The sequence below is a fragment of the Sparus aurata genome, chromosome 5, assembly GCF_900880675.1.
Source record: "Sparus aurata chromosome 5, fSpaAur1.1, whole genome shotgun sequence".
Lineage (NCBI taxonomy): Eukaryota > Metazoa > Chordata > Actinopteri > Spariformes > Sparidae > Sparus > Sparus aurata.
In genome coordinates this window covers 6,900,164-6,923,825 of record NC_044191.1, presented here as the reverse complement: position 1 = coordinate 6,923,825, position 23,662 = coordinate 6,900,164, and the positions used below count along the sequence as shown (strand labels likewise).

General features: G+C 40.0%; 2 protein-coding genes across 13 annotated transcripts in view; both read left to right on the top strand.

The window, feature by feature from the left end:
• The first annotated feature begins 3,426 nt into the window (after positions 1-3,426).
• ulk1a (unc-51 like autophagy activating kinase 1a) lies at positions 3,427-19,760 on the top strand. Of its 5 annotated transcripts, none has more exons than XM_030418437.1 (27): positions 3,427-3,910; positions 4,006-4,098; positions 4,184-4,225; positions 5,757-5,789; positions 5,880-5,916; positions 7,823-7,996; positions 8,093-8,166; positions 8,258-8,359; positions 9,409-9,467; positions 11,025-11,107; positions 11,195-11,245; positions 11,338-11,426; positions 11,609-11,708; positions 11,808-11,868; positions 12,085-12,174; positions 12,338-12,463; positions 12,555-12,694; positions 13,614-13,708; positions 13,925-14,046; positions 14,265-14,380; positions 14,638-14,745; positions 15,514-15,668; positions 15,757-15,932; positions 16,037-16,155; positions 18,323-18,480; positions 18,586-18,721; positions 18,875-19,760. In XM_030418437.1, the coding sequence occupies exons 1-27, from the start codon at positions 3,821-3,823 to the stop codon at positions 18,916-18,918; spliced, it is 2,673 nt and encodes an 890-aa protein (XP_030274297.1). In that variant the 5' UTR covers positions 3,427-3,820; the 3' UTR covers positions 18,919-19,760. The 5 variants fall into 5 exon arrangements, 4 of the variants coding, with proteins under 4 accessions (XP_030274297.1, XP_030274295.1, XP_030274296.1 ...); XM_030418435.1 differs by having other exon boundaries at positions 11,552-11,708; positions 13,928-14,046; XM_030418436.1 differs by having other exon boundaries at positions 11,552-11,708; positions 15,760-15,932.
• A 440-nt stretch (positions 19,761-20,200) lies between these two features.
• Positions 20,201-23,662, top strand: part of ep400 (E1A binding protein p400) — a 46,360-nt gene continuing 42,898 nt past the window's right edge. For 4 of the 8 annotated variants that reach the window (XM_030415966.1, XM_030415964.1, XM_030415962.1 and 1 more), the window contains exons 1-4: positions 20,201-20,615; positions 21,886-23,237; positions 23,352-23,459; positions 23,575-23,659. In XM_030415966.1, coding sequence (XP_030271826.1) covers positions 21,921-23,237; positions 23,352-23,459; positions 23,575-23,659 — 1,510 coding nt within the window. In that variant the 5' untranslated portion in view covers positions 20,201-20,615; positions 21,886-21,920. The remainder of the gene's footprint in view (positions 20,616-21,885; positions 23,238-23,351; positions 23,460-23,574; positions 23,660-23,662) is intronic. The other 4 variants (XM_030415967.1, XM_030415965.1, XM_030415969.1 and 1 more) reach the window with 2 other exon arrangements.

Sequence of the window (23,662 nt, the reverse complement as noted above, 5' to 3'; positions counted from 1 at the left end):
TGTGCAGCAGCTTCTTGGAGTGCTCCCTGTACCTTTGCCAGATTTTATAGGGTCAACGTGGCGTCGCCCTCTCCACTGGGCTCCGCTGTGCTCTCGGCTGCTGGACGAGGAGTGGTGGAGCCCTCGGTTCCTTGCGACGCTGATGGTACTAGTCATCCAAGGTGAAGACCGTGGTGACGGTCTGAGTGAGGTCGAAATAGATCGTAAGTTATGACTATAACTATGGATCTATGAGACCGAACGATGACCGTCACCATCTCTTGTCGCTCAGAACGGGCTGAGGCGTTCCAGGCAAGAGGGAGAGGCGTGCTCACCTGGATGCTTTTGTAGGCGGCGAGTCAAGCCTCCTTAAGGTCAGTCACATGACTTTGTTGTTATATGGTCTCGAGGATAGGGAGATGATGGTATCATTCAAGGTGAAGACCGTGGTGACGGTCATCGTTCGGTCTCATAGATCCATAGTTATAGTCATAACTTACGTTCTCTGCTTTGTGCTCTGCGCGCGTACATGTAAAAGGGGGCGTTTGACGTCATATTATTCTACTTCCGTGCGAAAATGGATCGATCCCGGGCCACATATTTTACTCAAGATGAGCAGATTCTTATTATGCAGGACTATGAAGAATTCAAGGACACAATCACGGCAAAAAGTAACACTGTCGCCGCCAGTAGAGCGAGGGAGGGCTGCTGGCAGAAAATAGCTGACCGTGTAAATGCGTAAGTTAACAATGATTAATATTAAGATAAATATTATATTAAGCCCTTAGTGTTTTAATTTCTGAAAGCTCAACATTGTGCAACTTTTACATATTAACCCTCATCCATTTAAAAAATAAATACACTGAAGTAACAACTATCTTTTTTCATTTTTGAATGATGTCTATATTGTTTTCACATTTTACTGATCTCAGTTATAGAATGCGCGTGTGTGTTTTATTGAAAGCGAGGCTGAGTGTGCGTAGGCTCGGTGTTTTTTTTTTTTTTTATTACTGTGTCGGGATGAACAAGCAAATGTAGCGACTGTCCCTGTACAATGACAATAAAGAGCTTCCTGACAGTGAAAATCGCTCAAGCCTGTAAGATTTGTGTTTGGGTGTACACTGCCCTACAACGGGTGAAACATTGATCAGTTCATCAGTTTATTCAAGCCACATCAAAGAAATAATTAACTTTGCTCATTATCTGTGACAAATAAATACTAGGTTGGCCTAATTAATATTTCATATTGCATTTTATTAAGATGTGGAAGCAGCAGTCGGACATGGCAGCAAGTTAGAGCCAAATACAAACACATCATTCAAAGTGGTATGTAGCCAAGCTGCCCCATCATTTTGTCAGTGTGGATAACATACTGTTTCCCATTTTATTTTAATATATCACTATCTTAAGCCAACAGGAAGAAGAATGAAAAGGGGAAGATTTCATTATGCAAGCAAGTAATACTGATGATGTAGAGGGGTATGAAAGTAGCCTACATTACCAGATATTTTATAGAATCCTTCCTTAACAAGCATTGTGCTCAAATGACTTGGGAACACTACACACACGCAACACGCAGTGTTCTTGCTCAGATTTGCTGCATCACCAACTGAATGTAAAAAGGTTCCCGTGGCAAAAAAAAATGAAGGGCTACACAAACAGTTTGCCTTACAGTGAGCGCACAGCTTCTTCGAGTGGCATTCCTGACACTCGGCTCAATAAGTGAGCAAATGTTCCGTATTCCCTCGGCTGAAAATCTATATCGCTCATAGAGAATTTCATCAGGAAATGCCAGCGGATCAGCGCGATCTCGAAGAAGCCGCTCACATCGTAGTGCTGCCAGAATTATTCTTGCTCCCAGGTCCACCGGGTTCTCAATGAATGGTGACGCCATCTCCGAATGATTTACACAGTGAAACAGCGGCGCTTTTATAGCCGATTTTAAGCTGAAACTCTGAACATAACCTGGTCGGGACCAGGTTATGAGCTAAGCATAAGTTACCATGGTGATCTAGCCGGGTTAAAAGAGAGCCACCTTTGTAGTACAGGGAAGCCTGGCTTTAGACTCAACATACCTCGCTAACCCACTAAACTGGCTTCGCAGTACAGGCCTCAGCTCCGGTGGCTGAGCCGAGTCGGATGACAACAGCTTCAGTTTGTACACATTTGGTAACGGTAACGGCGCTGTAACGATGGCAATAGTAATTAGTTAGATTACCCGTTACTGGAAAAAAAGTAATGCCGTTAGTAACGCCGTTTATTGTAACGCCGTTATTCCCAACACTGATCCAGAGCCTTATAGGCAAATACAAACACTTGCTTTGAATGCATTATCCTCAGACTGAATGAAAATAATTTAATTTGCTTTTCAGAAGGAACTTTAACTGACCCTTGACCTATTACTCTTTTATGAGAATTGACACATCACCAGCAGGTACAATTGTACCTGCGTCAGCTTCAGTTTGTACACATTTGGTAACGGTAACGGCGTTGTAACGATGGCAATAGTAATTAGTTGGATTACCCGTTACTGAAAAAAAGTAATGCCGTTAGTAACGCCGTTTATTGTAACGCCGTTATTCCCAACACTAATCCAGAGCCCAATAGGCAAATACAAACACTTGCTTTGAATGCATTATCCTCAGACTGAATGAAAATAATTTAATTTGCTTTTCAGAAGGAACTTTAACTGACCCTTGACCTATTACTCTTTTATGAGAATGGACACATCACCGGCAGGTACAATTGTACATGAATATGTTACTAATTGGCAGTGTATGTGATGGATTTTATTTTATGTGGAATACTGTTTGTTTTGGTTATTTTTTAATATTTGTGTGAGCTTTGAGTTTTTGTGCATATATATTTTCAGTTTTGTGACACCTACCCAAAAGTCATACTTATGCAAAAGTAAAGATTGCTAAACTACTACTTTGACACAAATGGTTCAAGTGAAAGTAATTAACACTGAATTTACTTAATTAAGGAACACATTTTTTTTAAGTATCAAAGGAACAAGTAGAAGTAAAGCAGGCTAAATGTTTAAATGTAGCTCATATACTGTATACTAGAGGTTGGCCGATTATCGGCTTGGGCTAGAACTAATATTCAGCATTTATGTTTATTTGTCAAATAACATTGCACATAAATATGAATTAATAAAAAAAATGAATGGCTCTGTTAAAGCATGCAATCTTCTGATTAGCTAAGTAACTAAAAACATCAAATAAATGTAGGTAAGTAAAAAGCAATGCAGTACAGTGGAATTATAAAGCTTAAATTTTGACCACTGAACACACATAATAGAGCTCAAAATGTTTCGTAAAATCTTGATGTAGCACTGAAAAATAAGTCCTTGCTAACTATGGAATTGAATTACAACTTTACGAGTTGTCCCTGAAAGCGCCATCATCAGACAGTCTGCCAGTCCGTCTGCGCATGCTCACCGTGAGACATGAATAACTGCAGAAAGGTGAAGAAGACAATATCTGTGCTCAGTGTCTCAATAGAAACAGCTGCGAAGAACACGAACGTGAGCTTTTTAACTTCTATAGACGTAACGGGACTCGTTGAAACCGCAAAATAACCAAGCAGTACCACTAATATTTAGTTTAAATACGGTTGTTTGTTTGAGCTTGTTGTGTTGATGGAAACTTCGTAATGTTGTCATCGATATTCCCTTCGGTTATAAAGTTCGTCACGTGTTGAGACAGTATTATTCATCAGTGAAATGGGATTTACCGGTTCGAAGGACGTCTCGTGGGACTATACGTGTGTGTCAGTCGGAAAAGTGTCGTCCTGAAGCAGCTCCGGTGCATTAAAGCTTTTATTGTTGTTGTCCATGGAGTCTGTTGGGAAGTTTGAGTTCAACAGGAAAGACCTGATTGGTCACGGTGCCTTTGCTGTTGTGTTCAAAGGCAGACATAAAGAGGTAACTTTTTCTTTTTGGGACAAATCAGTATCTGCCTTATCGTTGTTATCTGCTGTGTTTATGTAATGTATTTTTTTTACTTGAACCTCTTGAAGAAACGTGACTGGGAAGTTGCTGTTAAGTGTATCAACAAGAAAAACTTGGCAAAATCACAGTCTCTGCTTGGTAAAGAAATCAAGATACTAAAGGTAACACAGTGTCTTTTAATGTCTTACCACACTGTGTCAATCTTTCTGTCTGGCTTTAACCAGCATGTTTTCTTACCTCTTCTAGGAACTTAAACATGAGAATATTGTTAGACTGCTCGACTATCAGGTACATTTTTTGTGTGTGTGTTCTTCTTCCTGCAAACTCACTCATCAGCAGCAACTACACAGCAATACATGCATCCAATAGACTTTGCTGTCACATGTTGCAAATCTTAACAAGTTGAACGTCATTTACCCATGTGACACTGATTTGGCTGTCGGTTGTTGTAGTTTTTCATGGTATGACAACAACTAAACAACAACTAAAATTGAGGCTGTCATTGATATTGTATAGAAGTTTGAGATCCTTAAATGATTCTAAGAGATGGGGTTAGGGTTAGAACCCCTAACCCTAATTTTCTAACACCTAATTAGATATCCAGAATCTAACCATGATATTGATTCCTCTGTAAGGTGGAAAACAGGACATTAACTTAACCATTTGCTTGTATTTGAGCGTGAGCGTGAGTGTGTGAGCTCTCCGCTTCTCATCTTACTGACATCTGCCAGACACCAGTGAGCTGATCTCTCACTATTTCAGACAGATGGCAGGGTGCAGCTGGTTTAACACTGGCTTATCAAACGCAGAGTCTGAGTAGCATCTCACAGCAGACGCGTTGTGCGTCTGCATGCAAGGCTAAAGACTTCAGATGATACACTTCAGGTCACACCACAGGTCAGGCTAGAGCACTTTGTAGATGTGTTAATTTACCTGCTTACAATCACAACCTATTGTAATACTCACTGCATCATAATAGCCATAATGGACAAGTAGTAAACACTTTTTAAGTTTCACACCAGTACACAGCCCCTACTGGCTTTAACTTGGTGGCATAAAAGACAAACAAAGGCACTCGGTAGGTACATACATACAAGTCTGATGGGATTGTTGATACAAGCCACAATTAGGGCTTCATCTAATTATTTTCATTGTTGATTAATATATAGATTATTTTTACTGACTAGTTTAATGATTAATCAAGCAATCTTTTATTCTGTAAAATGTCAAAACATTATGAAAAAGTCCAAAGCAGCGTCTCTAAATTGCTTCTTTTGTCAAACCAATAGTCCAAAACCCCAAATGTCTTTGGGTTGTTATCAAATTAATCAGCAAATACTTTTCTTTTGATCAACTCATTGCTTAATCGACTAATTGTTGCTCTCTAGTTGCAAATCGTCAATCACATCCGTTAAGTAGTTTTTGATCCATTCTCAGCTTTATTTTTGTTATTATTATTATTATTATTATAATTTTTATTATTATTATTATTATAATTTTCACTCTCGATTCATCTACAAATTAGTGTCACAATTAGTTGAGTCAATGTGAAGTCTATAAAATGTCAATCCATTTTGAAAAATGCTCATAAAATTTCCCAGTGCCCAAAGTGACTTGTTTTAATTGCTTTTTTTGTCCAACCAATAGCCCATAACCCAAAGATTCTTCATTTACTGTCATAAATGACAAAGACATGCAGCAAATCCTCAAATTGAAATAAGCTGACTACTAATTTCCTGTGAATCGACTAATTTTCTTATCATTGCAGCTTTTGCATATTACCATTGATAATTTGCATTATATCTCATTTTATCAACAGGAAATTGGGGGATGTGTGTATCTTGTCATGGAGGTAAGCATTGTTCAAAATGGTTGTGTCTGGTTTTGGTAACAAGGCAAATCTCAAAACTTCTATTAATGCTCATCTGTCTTGTCTATACAGTACTGCAATGGAGGTGACCTGGCAGAGTACCTTCACTGTAAGTGCTCTACATTCTGCAGAGTTTGATATAGTTCACAGCTGTAAAGGTTTTATATTATAAAAAGAGACATTCATAGATCCTCTCCTTATTGTTGCATTGGAGGATCAAATTCACAGTTTGTTGCTTGTAATTGTGTTTGGCTGCCTAATTTGGCTTTTAATTAAGAGGCTTGGCTTAGCTTTTTCAGTGTTTTGAAGGAGTAATAGGATTTTGAGGAGACAGAGCAGAGCAACCACAGAATTCAGGTTTGAGTTTCCAACAGGTCATTGAGTAAATTATTACTTAATACTCCCAAGTGCTTAACCCAGATAAAATGAAACCTCCAGAAGTGTGTGAGGATTTTCCTATAAATTATGTTGAAACCATGCACCTTGTGATTTCACCAAGTTTAGTTTCCCACTTGGTTTGTGTCAGACTGAAATTTCACCCTCCTAAAGTTTCAAACCCTGTTTGAGTTAATGGAGTTGATTATCTTTCTCTGGCTATATTTACCTTGTTAGAGTCAATGTGACTATTTAAGTGCTGATGTGAAGAGTACCACTAATTCTGCCAGTGTGCCAGTGTCTGTTATTTTATATACTGCCCATTCTGTGCCAAGGAAGAACATCCACCTACTTCCAGCACAACACTCACAGTCACACTTGGCCCAGTTCACGGAGCACCCACATGACCTCACCCATCTGTCACTCACTTATCCCCTGTCCTTCGGTGGAAAACACTGCAGCTATAAATACTGAGAAATCAGAGGGGGGTTAGCATTTAATTCCAAATGAAGCCACATCGTAAACAAAATTCTCTTCGACGAAGTGTGATAGCAGTGACGCACGCTGAGGTGACAAGCATCTTCACCTTACATCATATTGGAGATAAGTTTAAGTTTTACGTAAGATAAAGGACTGCAGCTTACAGTTTATTATTTTTAGTCTGTTTTTATTCTCCTAATTCATTATTTGATACTGTCAGTATAATATGACACTCCTTACCAATGTCAATAAATGGTAAAGGAGTTCAAGTATGACAGCAAATTTACATTAGTTGATAATTGTGTTCTTTTTTAGTTGTGACTAATATCAAAATATAGATTTATGGCAGTCATTCACTGTATGAATTTGGGTGTTTTTAACACTCTGGTATCGGATCAGTCCTTGGTATCAGTCGATATGCACGTTCTGGTATTGGAATCAGCTTCGGGAAGGAAAAATGGTGTTGGAATATTTTTACTGTTGGTCAGGCAAGGGCATAATGTATAATATAAACATGTCAACTTGGACTTTGGGAAATAATATAGTGATTTGTAATGTTTGAAAATTATGTTGGAAGAGCGAGAACCACAGTGCTAAAATGTTGTTATCATGAATTCTTTTGGGCACGATATTCTGATAGTGAAATTCTCAAATCCCAACAGTCCTAATTATTGTTGTTTACAGGTGTTTAGGACACCACTAGGAGGGGTCCTGGTTTGGGGCTAATAAATCACGTGGTATTGGATTAGTGCATAGACTTGTGTGCTAACCTATAACCAATACAGCATTTAAAGCTGTGTAAGAGGCATTTCCAATACTGGTATTGGTAACAACATTGGTATCAAAGTAACTGTCTAGTGAAAGACTAGAAATTGAACTGAAATACTCACATTGAAATATTTGGCATTTGTTCTACATCAGATTACATGCAGCTTTCTCTGGAGCCACAAACAGCTTTATACTACATCTCCACATATGCAGTAGTACTCCTTAAGACCTGTAAACATATTTTAATAGTAGTAGTGGTTAAGGTTCTTTTGGTTGACCAATCGTCTCATCCCCTCTCATCATCTGGCGGACGCAACGAACTGTTAATCTATATACTTCCATGCAAATTCACTCAAGGATCATCTCATGTATTTCATCCCTCTGACCCTCAGCTAAGGGCACATTAAGTGAGGACACCATCCACATATTCCTACAGCAGATTTCTCAGGCCATGAAGATCCTGCAGAGCAAAGGCATCCTCCACAGAGACCTCAAACCACAGAACATCCTGCTCTGCCACCCAGAGGGGCGCAGGTCCAGTCCCATTAACACCTGCATCAAGATAGGTAAAGACCTCTTGTCTAAGCAAAACTGAATGTAGCATCTGTGTTGGTTTAAGGAAGATGATGGAGTCATCCCACACTTATTCTCTTGCCCTCCAGCTGACTTTGGATTTGCCCGTCATCTCCAGACAAACACTATGGCAGCCACTCTGTGTGGCTCTCCCATGTACATGGTAAGTATTAAGGTCTGTCACAGTAGTTTAATGACCCAACAAGGTGTAATGTCAGCAGGTCTCTTTAAGCTGTAAATTTGTCTGGACACAGGCTCCCGAGGTCATCATGTCCCAGCACTATGATGCCAAAGCTGATCTGTGGAGCATAGGGACAATTGTGTACCAGTGTCTGACTGGAAAGGCTCCATTTCATGTGAGTGGCACTTAAAAACACATGCATGAAGATACAAAAGCTGTAAATTCACTCCTTTTTAAACTTTTAGATTCAGTAAATGGGTTTAGCATTTCGCCAAACAAATGCTCATTAAGATTTATTACATAATTAGAACAGCTTGTAGTCCAGTAATATTTCCATTTATTTTTCAGCAGCCCTAATTCCTAGAAAGGGTTAACTCATTTTTGTCAACACAAAACTGAACATGATGCATCCCTTTCACAACACTATGAACATGATCCACAACGCAAGCATTAAGCATCACCAGCCTGCCGAGTGACACTCTCTGATATCCAGTGTTACCAGTTGGAAAAGGAAGGAAGAAAAAGGAACAGCCCGACTTCTTGTTAGGAAAGACTCTTGTTTACAGATGAGAGGCATGTGGAAATGGCTGCGAGCCATTTTTCTGAACCCCAAATAAATATTGCTTCACAACTCTGGGTATTACTTCTTACTGTTCACGTGGCTGCTCAGATGACACTGTTGAACTGTTATTTGCAGATTGCCTCAGGTGTGATTTATGTAGAGACACGTGCACATGTTTTGTCCCTTCTTTGGTCAGGAATACACTCTTGAATACACCGCACTTGAAGGGGAAGAAACATTCTGTTGTTTGACTTTTTCTACCTATTGAGGTTATTCATGTTGCCATGTTTTAATGATTTCCTTGAAAATATTTTCCCTGAGAATGAGAGCAGAGACTATTTCTGCCAGGCAGGTCAGTGAGTTGACATAAGTCCAAGGGTTAGTGTGAGGTGAGCTGCTTCTGCTGATGATGATGATGTTTACTTAGCTGGCATTTCCAAGCATTCCACGTTGCCCTTAGTGGGATCATCAATCAGCCACTTATCATCTGTGTTTGCATTGTGACATAACTGTTTTTTTATATTCAGTGTTGTTGGCCAATAAACAGTCGAACTTTCCACAATCATGTGTTTAAATGCTTGTTTGTAAGGATTTGTTTGTTTGTGTGTGTGTGCATGCCATATTTCCTGCTTAACTCTTGTTTGTTGTGTGTTTGCGTTTAGGCCAGCACACCACAGGAGCTCCGTTTGTTTTATGAAACCAACAGGACCCTCTTACCCAGGTTAGTGCAACCCACGCCAACACACACATGCATACACACTGCACACACACAGAGAAAAAGATGGTGTGACAGGTGTTAATGGAGATATGAATGACTGGTCATCTCTCTGGGCTCAAACTCAAGTGTGTGTGTGTGTGTGTGTATGTGAATGATGTTTAGTGTGCACATGGACAGTTGACAAAACACATGCCACAGACACGCACATTTATTATTACCACTCAATAAGTCCTAAAAATAATCCTAATGTGGAAGAAACAGATACAGACACCTGATCAGGCTGATCGTCTAGAACTTTCTCAACCAGCTGCTCTCACATCGACAATATTTAGAAACGAAACACATGCATGATGCTATATCTAGTCTCTTGCCTATCATATATTTCTGTATATGAGGTGCTGACCATGTGTGATGTGAAACTCTGTGTCTTTTCATTGACAAATGCCTTTAGTTCTCTATTTTAAGTCATTTTGAATCTGGGGCTTTTTTTTAAAACTTGGACTTGGAAAGCATTCAAAGGGATTTGGGGATTGTTTTCCACTGTTTTTGTGGTGCACTTTGCCAGCCTGTGTTTGGCTCGTGGCCATGCTTGTCTTTCACAGTGTTAAAGCAGGGCAGTAAGACTGTGCATGTGTTTGAGAAGCCACAGGTCGTTGTTTTCTTGTCATTCTATATATAACATGCCCTGAGCTGCCAGCTAGTGGCCTGCACCGCTATCATTTTCCACATGGCCCACATAGCTCCACACAGACATAAACACACACACACAGTACAGTACAATACAGTCTGCACTTAGTGTCATGATGCCCTGAGGTTTTACACTAAAGCCGTAAAACATATGAAAAACACACATATTTTACAGCTCACTCTGAGCTTATGAAACAACAACTTAGATCTGCAACAAAATGCAAACACTGGAACCACACTGAAGCCGAAAGTTCAAAGAATTAGCACAGCCCAATTTGAAATTGGAAAATTGCACCAAAACACTGATAAACACATCAAGATAAAGTGTTAACCTATTATATTTTTTCATAAACATGTGAATGTGAGCTGGAGACATTGCAGTGCAAATTACACAAACACATCCGGTTACAATTCTCCATCACTGATGCAATATAAGTTGTGTCGAGTCTGTTTGCCAGTCAAATAATGTTGCCCTCAAATTTTCCCTGTAATGCCACCCATTGGTGCAGTTTATGATCGGTAGATGGCACACATATCAATAGGAAACAGACCACATTGGATAGGGTTTGCTTTTTTTGGGGGGGGCGGTTTGTACTTTTTAAATATTAAGATTTAATCAAAGATATTTTATCGTAATTTCTGATTACAAATTTGAAATCATTGTGATTGCCGTTGGCTCACCTGCAGCACCTTCATGGCCCAACCAGGGAGCTACTACCCACACTTTGGAACTGGATTGTATTAGCATGTTCTGTTGCTGGACACTATGGCCTTGAAATAATATCATGACATTTTTTAGGCTAAATCCTGTTTAGGATTATTCTGGCCAATCAAAACAGTCAACCTAAATAGGAAACCTTTGTACTTTCCCAGCATCCCAAAGGAGACTTCTTGTAACTTAAGACACCTTCTGAGGGGGCTGCTGCAGAGAAACCACAAAGAGCGGATCAGCTTTGGTGAGCCTGTTGCCTTTAAATTTTCCAAACCTCTTGTCACAATTACATTTGATTCAATCTCTAACATCTAAATCTTTGCATTTCCAGATGAGTTTTTCCACCATCCTTTCTTGGGGACGGGGTCATCGACAAAGAAAAGTACAGACTGTATCTCTCTTAGTGCAGTTTAGAATCAATGAAAATGATGATGTTAATGGGTCTTAACCACATTAATATTTTTTTTTTGACAGGCTCTCCAGCTCCCTTGCTCTCCTACCCCAGTTCAGGCTCGGGGAGTTCCTCCAGCAGCTCCTCTGCATCTCACCTGGCCTCCCCTCAAGTGGGTAGACCTTTATATTGTGAATTTGTAAAGGAAAGTCTGTTTGCAAAAGTTGTGAAATACAGCACACTCAAGGTGTGTTTGTTTCCCTGTAATTTATCATAGTTTATTTTCAACTCTCTTAGCATTCCGATGGAGAGATGCACAAACTTAAGCCGAAAGCGCACTGTTCCCCTACACAGATCACCCCCGCCTTCCTGCTAAAAGAAATACCCAATCAAGGCAGTCAGAGCACCTCATCATGCACAGAGGAATACGTCATGGTGCCTGCCCAGTTTCCCAGTAAGACATCTTACTCTGTAGATATCTGGCTTTTTTATTGTGCTGGTCTTCACACCAGCACCTAGGGGTCTGTCTATGTCAATCTTTTCTGCTTTTTAGATGACTACACATGTGAGGTGGAAGTTGGGTCACCCCTTGAGAGTTGCCTGATATACAGTGGGTGAGTAGTCACACCACACGATTGCATCAGTTCTACATCTTTAAATGTGATTTATTTTTGAAAAAATAGAATATTTTCTTAACTGTTTTAGACAGAAGATAATCATCTCAATTTTTTTTACAAAGAATGCAGAGTTGTTTAAAAATCCAATGCTAACTTTATGTTGTTGAATATTTTTGATTTATGCAGACAGAGCTAACAAATATCTTTGTGTAGGTGCTCAGTACTGGCTGAGAGAGGCCCCGGAGCTGTAGGAAAGACCCCTCCATGCTCTCCCCTACTGCATTCTCCCTCCAAACCTGTTAGGTAAGAGAAAACTGCAGCAGGTTTAGATTCTGGTGGGATGAAGATGAAAGTGCTCTGAGATAGATGATTAAGATACGTGTAAGTGATTGTTCTAAGTTTAAATCACTTTTAACTGCACATTCCTGTGCGTCTTATTCTTTTGCTTCCTCTTTTGTCCTTGCAGCAGGCCTGAGGAATTTGTCAGCCATAACTGCAGCCAGACAGTGCCCATTCCTGTCCCAACTCAGATCCAAAACTACCAACGAATGGAACAGAACCTGCAACCTGCCGGCTTGCATGGCTCCACCAGGCATGTATAGCGCCTCAGCTGCACCTGCCTCAGTGTCTTGTTATCTACTATTCTCTTCGGTCGTTGTCTGACTCTGTCTCCTGTCATGCAGGGTCACACTCTGCTGTGCTGGCAGCAGTAGGGAAAACTCCCCACAATGTGGAGGCTGTAGAGCTTCAAGCCCAGGGTTTCCTCTCAATTCTCCAAGGCTGGTAACTGGAGGAGCTCAACCACACCAGTCCTCCCCACTAGGTGGGCATCTCAGTCAGCTTTTATTTTTACAAGTTTTTGTATGGTCAGTTTACCCAAAAATGATAATGCTGTCATTATCTATTCATGCCGATGAAACACTGGGTAATGTTTTGTCTTCCACAAAACATTTCTGGAGCTTCACAGCAAAACGGTGTTGCAGTATTCTACCAAACAACTGAAGTAGCTGGAGACTTGTTTTAAAACATAAAAAACAACTGCATAAAAACATAAAATTGCTCTGCACAGCTCGTCTGGCGTAATACTAGTCTCTGGAAGCCCCAAGATCCCATGGGTTGGTTGAGCACATGACCCAGTACAGGGTGCTAACGCTTTTAGTTTAGCAACTACACTGAAGAATTCAGTGTAAATAATATGCAGGATGAACTGCATGAAACCATTTTATGTTTATTTCCAGTTGTCTTTTTTACATTTTAGAACCAGTCTCCACATACTTTAGTTGTTTTCGGAGAATGCTGTTATGCAGTTCTGCTGTGGATCTCCAGAAATGTTGGCTCACGAAACTTCACCTGACTTTCCATTGGCATGGACTGGTTGTAATTTTTGGGTGGACTGTTCCTTTAAGCAGAGCTCTTTCGCAATCCTCACTTCCACAGCATTAGACATTACATGGGAATTTGTCAATTGAATTGTTGACCACCAGGGCCTAATGGTGTTAACACAAATTCCACCATCTGAAATATGTCATGTTCAGAACATTTTCTGAGTTTTTTTGTGGTGAAGTGTTTCTGTTTGATTTTTCTGTAACATCTTTTACTCTGCCTTTTATTCAGGCCTTATGACAACACCCAGGGAGCTTGCCCAAGCTTGTGTTAGTGATACTGTTATGAGCACTGACAACATAGTAAACAGGCCTGTTTCTGTTACTGGTTTAATCTTTATAAAACTCTAATTAATTCAGTGGGAATGACCCCAGAGACTTCGGAGCAGACTCTCCCGCACAGCACAAGAACTGAACTGCTCATTGGCTCTCCTGGCATGCAGTCAAGCCCCAAGGTCAGATTCTAAAACATCCTTATTAAAGACACGGGATATCTAAAGATGTATGTCAAATGCACAGCATCATGTTAGTCCACATTTTTTTTTATTTCTCTTGCAAACATGAAAAGTGTCTGATAACTGCCATCAGCTCACACAGTAGAATATTTTTTAATATATATTTAACTGTCCAATATACATGTTAGCAATAATATGTTTCTGATCCTGTTTAAGCAGGTTCAGTCAAGAATGCCAAACCGAAACAGGACAGTTTCAGACCTGCAATCCCTTGATGCATCTCCATCCCCGAACAACATGAGCGGGAAATCAGCCAAAAAAAGGGGACCTTTTAAAAGGTCAGAACAGTTTTGTAATTTTTATATTATTGAAATATAACAAGCATATTACATAATAATCCTGCAAAATCATATGATAGTATAATAGTTTGTGTCAATAATCCAAATCTAATTAAGGCTATGCTTTCACCTGGCACCTGTCACACAGTATCAAAGATGTGCCATCTGATAGATTATTAAACTCTCTCGATGGTGTCTGTGGCTGCATTTAATGTTAGATCGTTGAGCACAGGAAGGCTGTCTGACATGCTGCTGAAGGCTGCCTTTGGAGGTCACCTTTTTGAAGAGGGAAGTAATGAGAGCCTCAACTGCGAGAGAAGCATGGATATAACAGGTATCAGTCCAATGATTTCATACTGATACTGTTTGTCTTTCATCACCAGTATCTAAGACTATGGTGGGTATATATATTTCATTGCCAAATATGGTTAAGCTTCTACTGGTATGGGCCAGTTTAACACCACCATAAAGTCATGCAAAGTATTATGTAATAATGAAATCAATGCCTAGTTGGAAATAAACACATTTTATTTAACCATGTAATTTACTGGGCTGCAGTTCAGGTGTAACTCTTCTTATTTGCTCCTACAGCTCCACCTACTGGTTGTCATAGAGGCTCTCCGTACTCAGATAGCCCGCCTCCTACAGTCTTCACAATGGGTTCTCCATCCAGAGGAGACTCTCCTCCGGTGTTCTCAGGTTACCTTTCTAACTACCCTGAATATTCATTTACTGCTGAAGGAATTCATTTTAGCTCTTAATGAGTAATTTTACACATACATACACAGAGGGATCCAATGAGGCTGCATTTTCATTAAATATATACTTTATATAATCAACAAGTCACATTCAGATCAAGATCTCATGTAAGTGAGACCTGAGTACAGAATAGGTCAAATAAAAAATATTATATGATGGCAATGGTGTACATAGACACATAATAGATATTTAGATATGCAATCATATAGACTAAAAGACTGGACTAATTGGAATAACTAGACTAGAAAATGATTATATTCTATATAAATATGTGTTAGTATATATAGATATAATCAATTAATTATTCAACCAAATTGTGCATCACGTTCTCTTGTTGAGAGTAAATTCTGACCACAAATTAAGTAAGTAATATTACTCCAGTTTAAAAAATCTGAAGCAAAACAGAAGAACTGAGAACTTTGGTTAAAAGAGTTAAAAACTAAATTTGATGTAAACCATTTGGACATTTCGCAGTAAATAAATTATGATTCTTCAAATGAAGATCTAATCTGATGATTGCCTTGGCCATCACGTGGTGCAACATTTTAACATTTATTAAAACATTTGTTTTTTTAATCAAAATTTTCACAAAACTGTTTTTTGTGAACCTTTTTGTGAAATGTGTCATCAGTGACTCCCATGCTCTTTCCTTTACTTGTATTTTAGCTGTTCAGGGTTAAGTTGTATTTATCTCTGTCTTAAATATAGGTTCACCTAACTACATTAACTCAGCCTGGCTGCTGAACAGCCGCCGTCTCCATGGAGGAAGCCGTAGAAATAGTGAGACTGAATCCATGGATGCCATTCAACAAAGTAGCCTGACTTTTAACCCTCCAGAGCTCCCTGAAGATACACTGATGGAGGTACAGACATACAATTTGATGATACTTTGAAGTTAATAGATTATTTAAGAAGCCACATGTTACAGTATTGTGTTGTTTCTGTTCACAGCAGGATCATACTAATGCTCTGAGTGAGCTGCGATTCACCTTGGCTTTTGTCCACTGTGTCATTGAATTGGCTTCTTCTAAGGAGCTCGGGCTGACTGCGATCAGCAGTCCTGATGTCTCTTTTCTAGAGCAGAGCTTGGTGACAGATCAGATCAGCCTTCTGAATAAAGAATGGAGGTGAGATAGATGAAGCTTTTTACATTTCCTCAACATGACCAGCAGCTCCCTTCCTTCACAAATCTTCTCATGAATGACTTATGTTTCTTATTTACATATTCCAGCTATGCAGAGCAGTTGGTGTTGTACATGAAGGCTGCAGAGTTTTTGTCATCAGCGCTGCACAATGCCAAAAAGAACATCAAACAAGGCCAACTTTGTCCCTCTACTACAGTCAAACAAGGTGAGATGGTGAACTCTGGTTTAGGATACTCAATGTAGACTTGAAAGTCTCGTAAATATAAGCTGGCATTTCATGTTGAAGGATGATGATGAGGATCGGTTTATATATATCATAATTATTATAATTGGAGATATATCGACCAGAGACATAGTCTTATTGGCCCATGTTAATTTAAATGGTCTGTTGGCTAACGTGGGGTATTGTGTAATTGTAAATTCCCACTGAAGTTACTGTTTCAGTGCATTGATGTCATTATTGGACGATAAAGTTTATTGTTAAACTGTATAATATCCTGCCTTCATTACATATTCAGCCTTTCCCATACAGAGACTTTACTTGGGAGGGCCGTCCAGGTATATTTGACTAGACATTTTAGCTTTTGTTTTTTTATCCTTCTGAGAGAATGATGGCATCCAGGGTCAATTAACGAGCAGACAAAAGTAGACCATCTCGCCCATATGCTGGAAAAAAAAACCTGTGGCTCCGTTAGTCAAAAATTTGAAAAACAAAATGTAGTTGGCATGTGGCATCACTATGTAGGCAAACTTTTAAAGCGATTCTGGGGACAGATTGCTGCATACATGTTATTTACAAGTTTTTTCATGCACCAGTATATATTCTGTGTATATAGACTGCTCAAAAAAAATCAGGGAACACTTCAGTCATCACAGTATAACACCAAGTCAGTTAAACTTAAGGGATATCAGTCCGTCTATCTAGGAAGCACAAGTGATTGTGAATCAGTTTCACCTGCTTTTGTGCAAATGAAAGTGACAAGAGGTGCAATGGAGAGGCAGCCTTGCACTGGTGTAGTGGGCCCTGTGTTCCCCCTGGTGCAGGACAATGCACTTTTTACTTTGATTATCAGTGTGATTTTGAATCCACCTCTCAGTGGGTTAATGATTTTGGTTTGCATTAACCGTTGTTACGTCAGTTTGTTCTCAAAAAATTATACAATGTATATTAGTAAAGATTATGACCTTGAATAATTTATTCATTAAGATCTGATGTCTGATTAGTGTACCCTTAAAGGGATATTCCGGTGTAAATTTAATCCATGTTCTAACACACCGTGACACCGAGTAGGACCCCCCCTCAAGAGTAAAGTTTGCAGAGCACTAGCTCACGTAGCTTTAGCATCCTCAGAAACTTATTTGGGGTTAGCACTGTTTAGGAGCTCCAGTAGAAAAGGTTATAAACTTCACAAATTGGGTTTTATCCTTAAAACATTTTACCACACAATTAAAGGGATATTCCGGTGTAAATTTAATCCATGGTCTAAATCACCGTGAAACTGTGTGAGACTCCCTCTCGAGAGATCAAATTAGCGCACCGCTAATTTACGGAGTTTTATCAACCTCAGAAACGACCGCACAACAACAATACACTGCAGTAAATGGATCCAACTATAAACCGCCACCAAAAAGCCACAAATAATGCTCAGAACAGCACCAAACGTCAGCAACAGTACAAATAGGGTCTCAGCACATAGTCTGGGGCATCTAACCTCTGCTATCTTAGCTGGATTTCTACTGTGAAGCTAAAAACAGATTTCAACTCTCCTCCATCAGCTTCCAGGTCGGGGAAGTCCCGACGTGACGATTACCGAGTGCGGTTAGAAATGCTCAATTCCGTTCTTTTCCCTGTCCGCTCTCGATAATAACTGTTATAAACTGGCAGGTAAGACACATATGAACTTTGATTGCCTTTCTATGGAGTCATAATTATACATTTTCATCCTTGAGCCGCGGAACTCTACTGCACTCGGTAATCGACTCGTCAGGACTTCCCGTCAACAGGAAGCTGCTGTAGAAGAGAGGTAAATTTTGACAGCTTTCAGTAGAAATCCAGCTAAGCTAGTGGAGGTTAGATGCCCCAGACTATGTGCTGAGACCCTATTTGTACTGTTGCTGAAGTTTGGTGCTGTTCTGAGCATTATTTGTGGCTTTTTGCTGCCGGTTTATATTTGGATCCATTTACTGCAGTGTATTGTTGTCGTGCGGTCGTTTCTGAGGTTGATAAAACTCCGTAATTTAGCGGTCTGCTAACATGATCTCTCGAGAGGGAATCTGTGTTAGACCATGGATTAAATTTACACCGGAATATCCCTTTAATTCTTTTGAGCAGTGTATATCTTATTAAACGTCTTTACATTTCCTTTGTGCAGTTATCAGGAAGCTGAATGAATTGTACAAGAACTGTGTAACATACTGTCGCTCCCTCAACCATCGACTGCAGACCTTCTTGCTTGACAAACAGAAGCTTATGGACCGCTTCAATGGACTGACGGCTGAGAAGCTCATCTACAGCCACACTGTGCACATGGTGACTTAACCTTATAGCAAGGGTGTTGATTTTCACTCCAAATCAGATTCTATCCAGCCCACATGTTGCTCTAACTCTTAATGTGTGTTTTTTTATTGCTTTCAGGTGCAGTCTGCTGCTTTAGATGAGATGTTCCACTATGGTACAGCATCAGTCCAGCGCTACCATAAAGCCATTTTGCTGATGGAGGGTCTGTCCCGGATCATCACAGAGCAAAAGGACATTGACAGCATAGATAAAAGTATGTAGCAGCATGCTGACACACAAAACACAGGATGCAAGTTTAAAATGCCAGAATCAGACCACATACTGTATGCATACATTTGTTAAATGATCTTGACCTGACTTTATTTAAATCCAAACTTCAATCTCCAATCTTTTTTGTTTTTTACAGGTAAGAAGTGTATCGAGCGACGCCTTTCTGCTCTGCAGACTTAACAGTATCCATAAACTCCACAACTGCATTATCTTGCCTCATCCATCTTTACTCAATATAGATGGATCCTCCTTAACTGTCAGCACACACAAGCACTTTGATCTGTCTTAAGGCAATTGACCACTTGAGCATCTGCTCTTATCCCACCACCCAGTTTGTAATCTTTACATAAATGCACAAAAAGACTGGACATCCTCTTTTAAACAAGTTCTTGAAGACAGATTGTATCATGATTGTTTGAACTCTGATAAGGTAATTTGTTTTCAGTATTTGTGTTGTTGTGTTGGACTGTTTATGTAAGCAAGTTGTTTTGTGTCCTGCACTTAAATTAATAGGATTAAATAATAACTGATTTTAAATCTGTTGTACTTGAAACAAAGATTATGTAGTTATTGTTTGTATTTGAAGTGTTTGTGTTATGTGTAGGAAAAGTTCACTAGCCAACAAGAGGCAGAGTATTTTGGATGAGATGACCAAATATTGCAAGGTGTAGCAGTAACAGTAAAACTGTTCCTGCTTTTTGTCTATTTTTCATCACAGCATGCCACATTAATCATGCATATCTGTTATCTGTTGCTTGCAACAGATGTATGGACATCACTTAATTTTTCTGCTATTTGGGTTAATGTCAAAATATTGTGCTGATATATGAATGAGTTTGTACATGACTGTTGTCGATTGCACACACTTTATTATTATGTGTGCATCTTAGTTTGGTAGAACAGAAATATGTTAGATTTTATCAAAGTGCCTTTTTTACTTTCATCTTATGACTGCTGGTCAAATTTGCCAAAAAGAGTTGTTAAACACTGTGGTGAAAATAAATAATATTTATTGTTAGAAGTTTGGATCCTTTTTTTCTAGTTTCTACCAGTCATGGCATAAGGGCTGTGAGACAGGGGGGTCAAATAATTTTTTTTCACAGGATGGGGGGGGGGGGGGTCAAGCACCGCTTGGATTTACACCTTTGTGATTTAGCAAACAAGCCAGCCTATTATTTCATGTGTGACTCCTATCATCCACTAAGTGACTCTTTATACCTGCTGGATGTGGATAGCTAGTTTTCCATTATTCTGAAGTTATTAATTGTTCATTCTTTTTTTCTCAAATTAACATGCATTTACTTAAGTATTGTATAATTAAACAGGGCTGTAATACTTTATAACCATCTTTTATAAATCCTGTCTAAATATTCATTATTAAGTGAGGCTCAATGGTCGTTGATTGACAGCTGTATCATCAAGGTGTCCCTCACGGACTGTAGGCCGATCTCCAGGAAGAAGAAGACCGTCGGTTCATGTGGGGTACCTGCTGTCTTCACAAATCTTTGCTAACTCGCGTTTTCGTAACACATGACGTCAGTGGCGAGTCGTCTCCGTTTCTATGCTTTACTTACAAGTATTATTGTTGGTGGATGGACTTGTAGCTATATGAAGCGTCCGTAGCGTCGCTTTTTGACTGAAACAAACTGCTTTTACGGAGCCGTAGCAGCGTTTCCTGGAGATTGGGAACGACATCCGGGTTACACAATAGGTTGCTGCGGTCGCCATGTTGCTGAATGAAATTAGCTCCAAAACATTGAATAGCCGCTAGCAATATCGATATTTTATTTTTTCGTGGAATAACAGTAGTTAGAGCACGGAAACTATTGTAAATATGACTTAGGGTTTATAAAACTCCTACAGAAGCCCCATCCCCAGTAAGTAACACAGTTGAATTGATAAAATGTATTTATTCATTGGCAGCTGGCCTGTTAGCAATAACAAGCTAACATCATTAGCATTGGCTATCACGCGTCCCGTAGCAAGGATCAGTTTAATTGGTTAAATGGCACAGACAGCAGTATTGTGGACGTTACAGTTTGATAATTTAAATATATTTTCAGTATATTTATTACCCAGCCCTACGCTCGTACCTTATTATTAGGATAATTGCTACAAACTAGCTAGCGCTAGCTAACGTTACGCCCCGGACTGAAACTGGAAGTGGGCGCTAACGTCAACACCATGACAAACAATGAAAATTGCTTCATGTGGGTCATCTTCGTAGTCAATATAATGTCGTTATTGTGGTGTAAATACGAGTGGTTTGCTGCTAACTTGCTCATCGTTCAACGCTAACGTTATAATTCCCTGTAATCGGCTAATGGCAACAATGCACATAACCATCACAAATATCGGTACATAATCTTTGTTTAAGATGCAGGTAGACTTGGGCTGATACACAGATCCGCAGATAAGACTATATCATTCATTAACGTTGCAGGACTGGTTTCTGTAATGAAACCTACACATTTGTCAACTGACAGAGTACATCATTACATATTAGGTTACATCGGTCTTAATTTATTCCGGTGCCGCTTAAAGATGCGCAAAGATGGGTTATGGATACATTAAGGTAAAGATATACAGTTAACACGGTTACGCTTAATTTGCAAGGTGTAAGTTCTGTGCCTAAATGTAGTAGCCCTGGCAATTTTTTTCATGATTTTTTTGTGACGATTTACACTTTATTTTTTTTTTACCTGAATTCCACATAGTAGTATGTGATGTGCAAGCTGTCCACGTTGAAGATGGTGGTATGGTATCACAATTATTTTGACCAAATGCATTGATTTCGACAAAATTGTATCTAAGACTATTAGAACTTTCATAAAGTGATAATGAAATTAGATGTTTGGTAACAAAAAATAATCACCAGTCATGTGGATTTAAAGACTAGGTCTGTAAAGACAAGTATCAGAACAAGTAGACCATTGGTAAATTCAGAAAATTACATAATTTGACTGTACTACTGCTTTAAAAGTCCACTTATGCCATATTACAGTGGCATCCGGTAATCTAAGATGATATAAAGTCTCATATCATGATAAATATGATATAATATTAATAATTATCCATCCCAGTTTTGATTCACATGAAATGCTTTAAATTCACTTATTGCCATGCTTTGCTTTGCTGTTTTCCCAGATTATTGTGTCTAGACGTAGCAACCGTATCACGCAATGCACCATGGAAGTGGATCACAGAATATGCAACGACAGCTACAGAGATCCAAGTCTGTCAGTGCGCCTGAGGCAGAGGATCAGCAGCAGCCCACAATGGCAGTTACACAGCAACAAGCTACAGTTAACCATCCTCAGTCTCCTGTGACCACATTTTCCTCTTCTGCAAGCCCATCAGCCCCTCAGTCACCCAATTATCAGATTATCATGAGTCGCAGCCCAGTCACTGGCCAGAACATGAACATCACATTACAAAATGTGGGACAGATGGTTACTGGTAATCAGCAGATCACCCTAACCCCACTCCCCATCCAGAACCCAGCATCCCCTGGCTTCCAGCATACTACACCTCAGTGGAGGTTTGAGCATGCTCCATCCTCCTACATCCAGGTCACCTCACCTGTGCCCCAGCCAATGCAGCCCCAAAGTCCCACCCAGCACAGTCCGGTCCCCCTGCAAAGTGTGACCAGGCCAGGAGCACCTGCAGCAACGTTGGGTGTTTGTGGGCAAAGTCCAACACGATTTGTCGAAGCTGGTATGTTAGTGCGGCAAATCAGTTTAGGTAGTCCATCAGGAAGCGGACACTTTGTTTACCAGGAGGGGGCAGGACTGGCTCAGATTGCCCAGGCCACACCTGGCCAGGTACAGCTGGCGTCTCCAGGAGCACCAGGCTCTGTGAGGGAACGTCGGCTTTCTCAGCCTCACTCACAGACTGGAGGCACCATCCACCACCTCGGACCTCAAAGTCCTGTGGCCACCGGTACTGCTCTCCCCACTCTGGGCAGCCCTGGTCACATCACCACCTCCAACCTACCTCCACAGATCAGCAGCATCATTCAGGGACAGCTTGCACGCCCTATGATATTTGAGAAGACGTCACAAGGTGTGGTTGCTGGAGTAGGAGCCACAGCCACATTCAGTATACCCTCCTCCATTCCACCCTCTAGCCCATCCCTCACCAGTCCAACACAAGGGATCCCCAACAATCCTCTTGCGCCCACCAGCATGGCAGCAGGCACTATGAAGAAGCAGGTTCCCAAGAAGTTAGAGGAAATTGCTCCTTCTACACCAGAGATTGCCCAGCTGAGAAAACAGTGTTTGGAGCACCACACTAAGAAGATGGATAGCCTGAAAGAAGTCTTCAAAGAATACCTGATTGAGCTTTTCTTTCTCCAGCACCTCCAAGGGAACATGATGGACTACTTGGCATTTAAGAAAAAGCCCTGTGTTCCCTTGTATACTTATTTGAGACAAAATGACTTAGACCTTGAAGAAGAGGAGGAAGAAGAAGAACAGTCTGAGGTCATTAATGATGAGGTATTACATTTGCTTGCTTTTACTGTGAGATCCAGTGGTACTTTTACAATCATAAAACAGTGTATTCATTTAATCCAGTGAACATCATGCCTCTTTTAAATCTGTTTTCTTCAGGTAAAGGTTGTTACTGGAAAGGATGGCCAGGCAGTGACACCAGTTGCCATAGCAACACAGCTTCCTCCTAATGTTTCTGCAGCTTTCTCTGTCCAGCAGCAGCTTCAGGTGAGGGAGGCAACACTTGTTTTCAGCACTTATTACAGTGCAATTATCTATAGATTCTTCAATTCTATTTTGTAAGAGGACATCCCTCACTAATTGCTTGAGATGTTTTTTTTAGGGACAACTAGGAGCTGCTGCTGGCACAATTACAAACCCTGGAGACATGGATGCCTTTAAGAGGCAACAGGCTATGGTGCAAGCAGGTA

Excerpts from the sequence above, each read along its gene's own strand:
- ulk1a (XM_030418434.1), top strand. The coding sequence starts at position 3,821 with ATGGAGTCTGTTGGGAAGTTTGAGTTCAACAGGAAAGACCTGATTGGT. Across the intron at positions 15,933-16,036 it reads CTTCTGAATAAAGAATGGAG|CTATGCAGAGCAGTTGGTGT; the intron begins GTGAGATAGATG and ends TACATATTCCAG. Across the intron at positions 18,481-18,585 it reads ACAGCCACACTGTGCACATG|GTGCAGTCTGCTGCTTTAGA; the intron begins GTGACTTAACCT and ends TATTGCTTTCAG.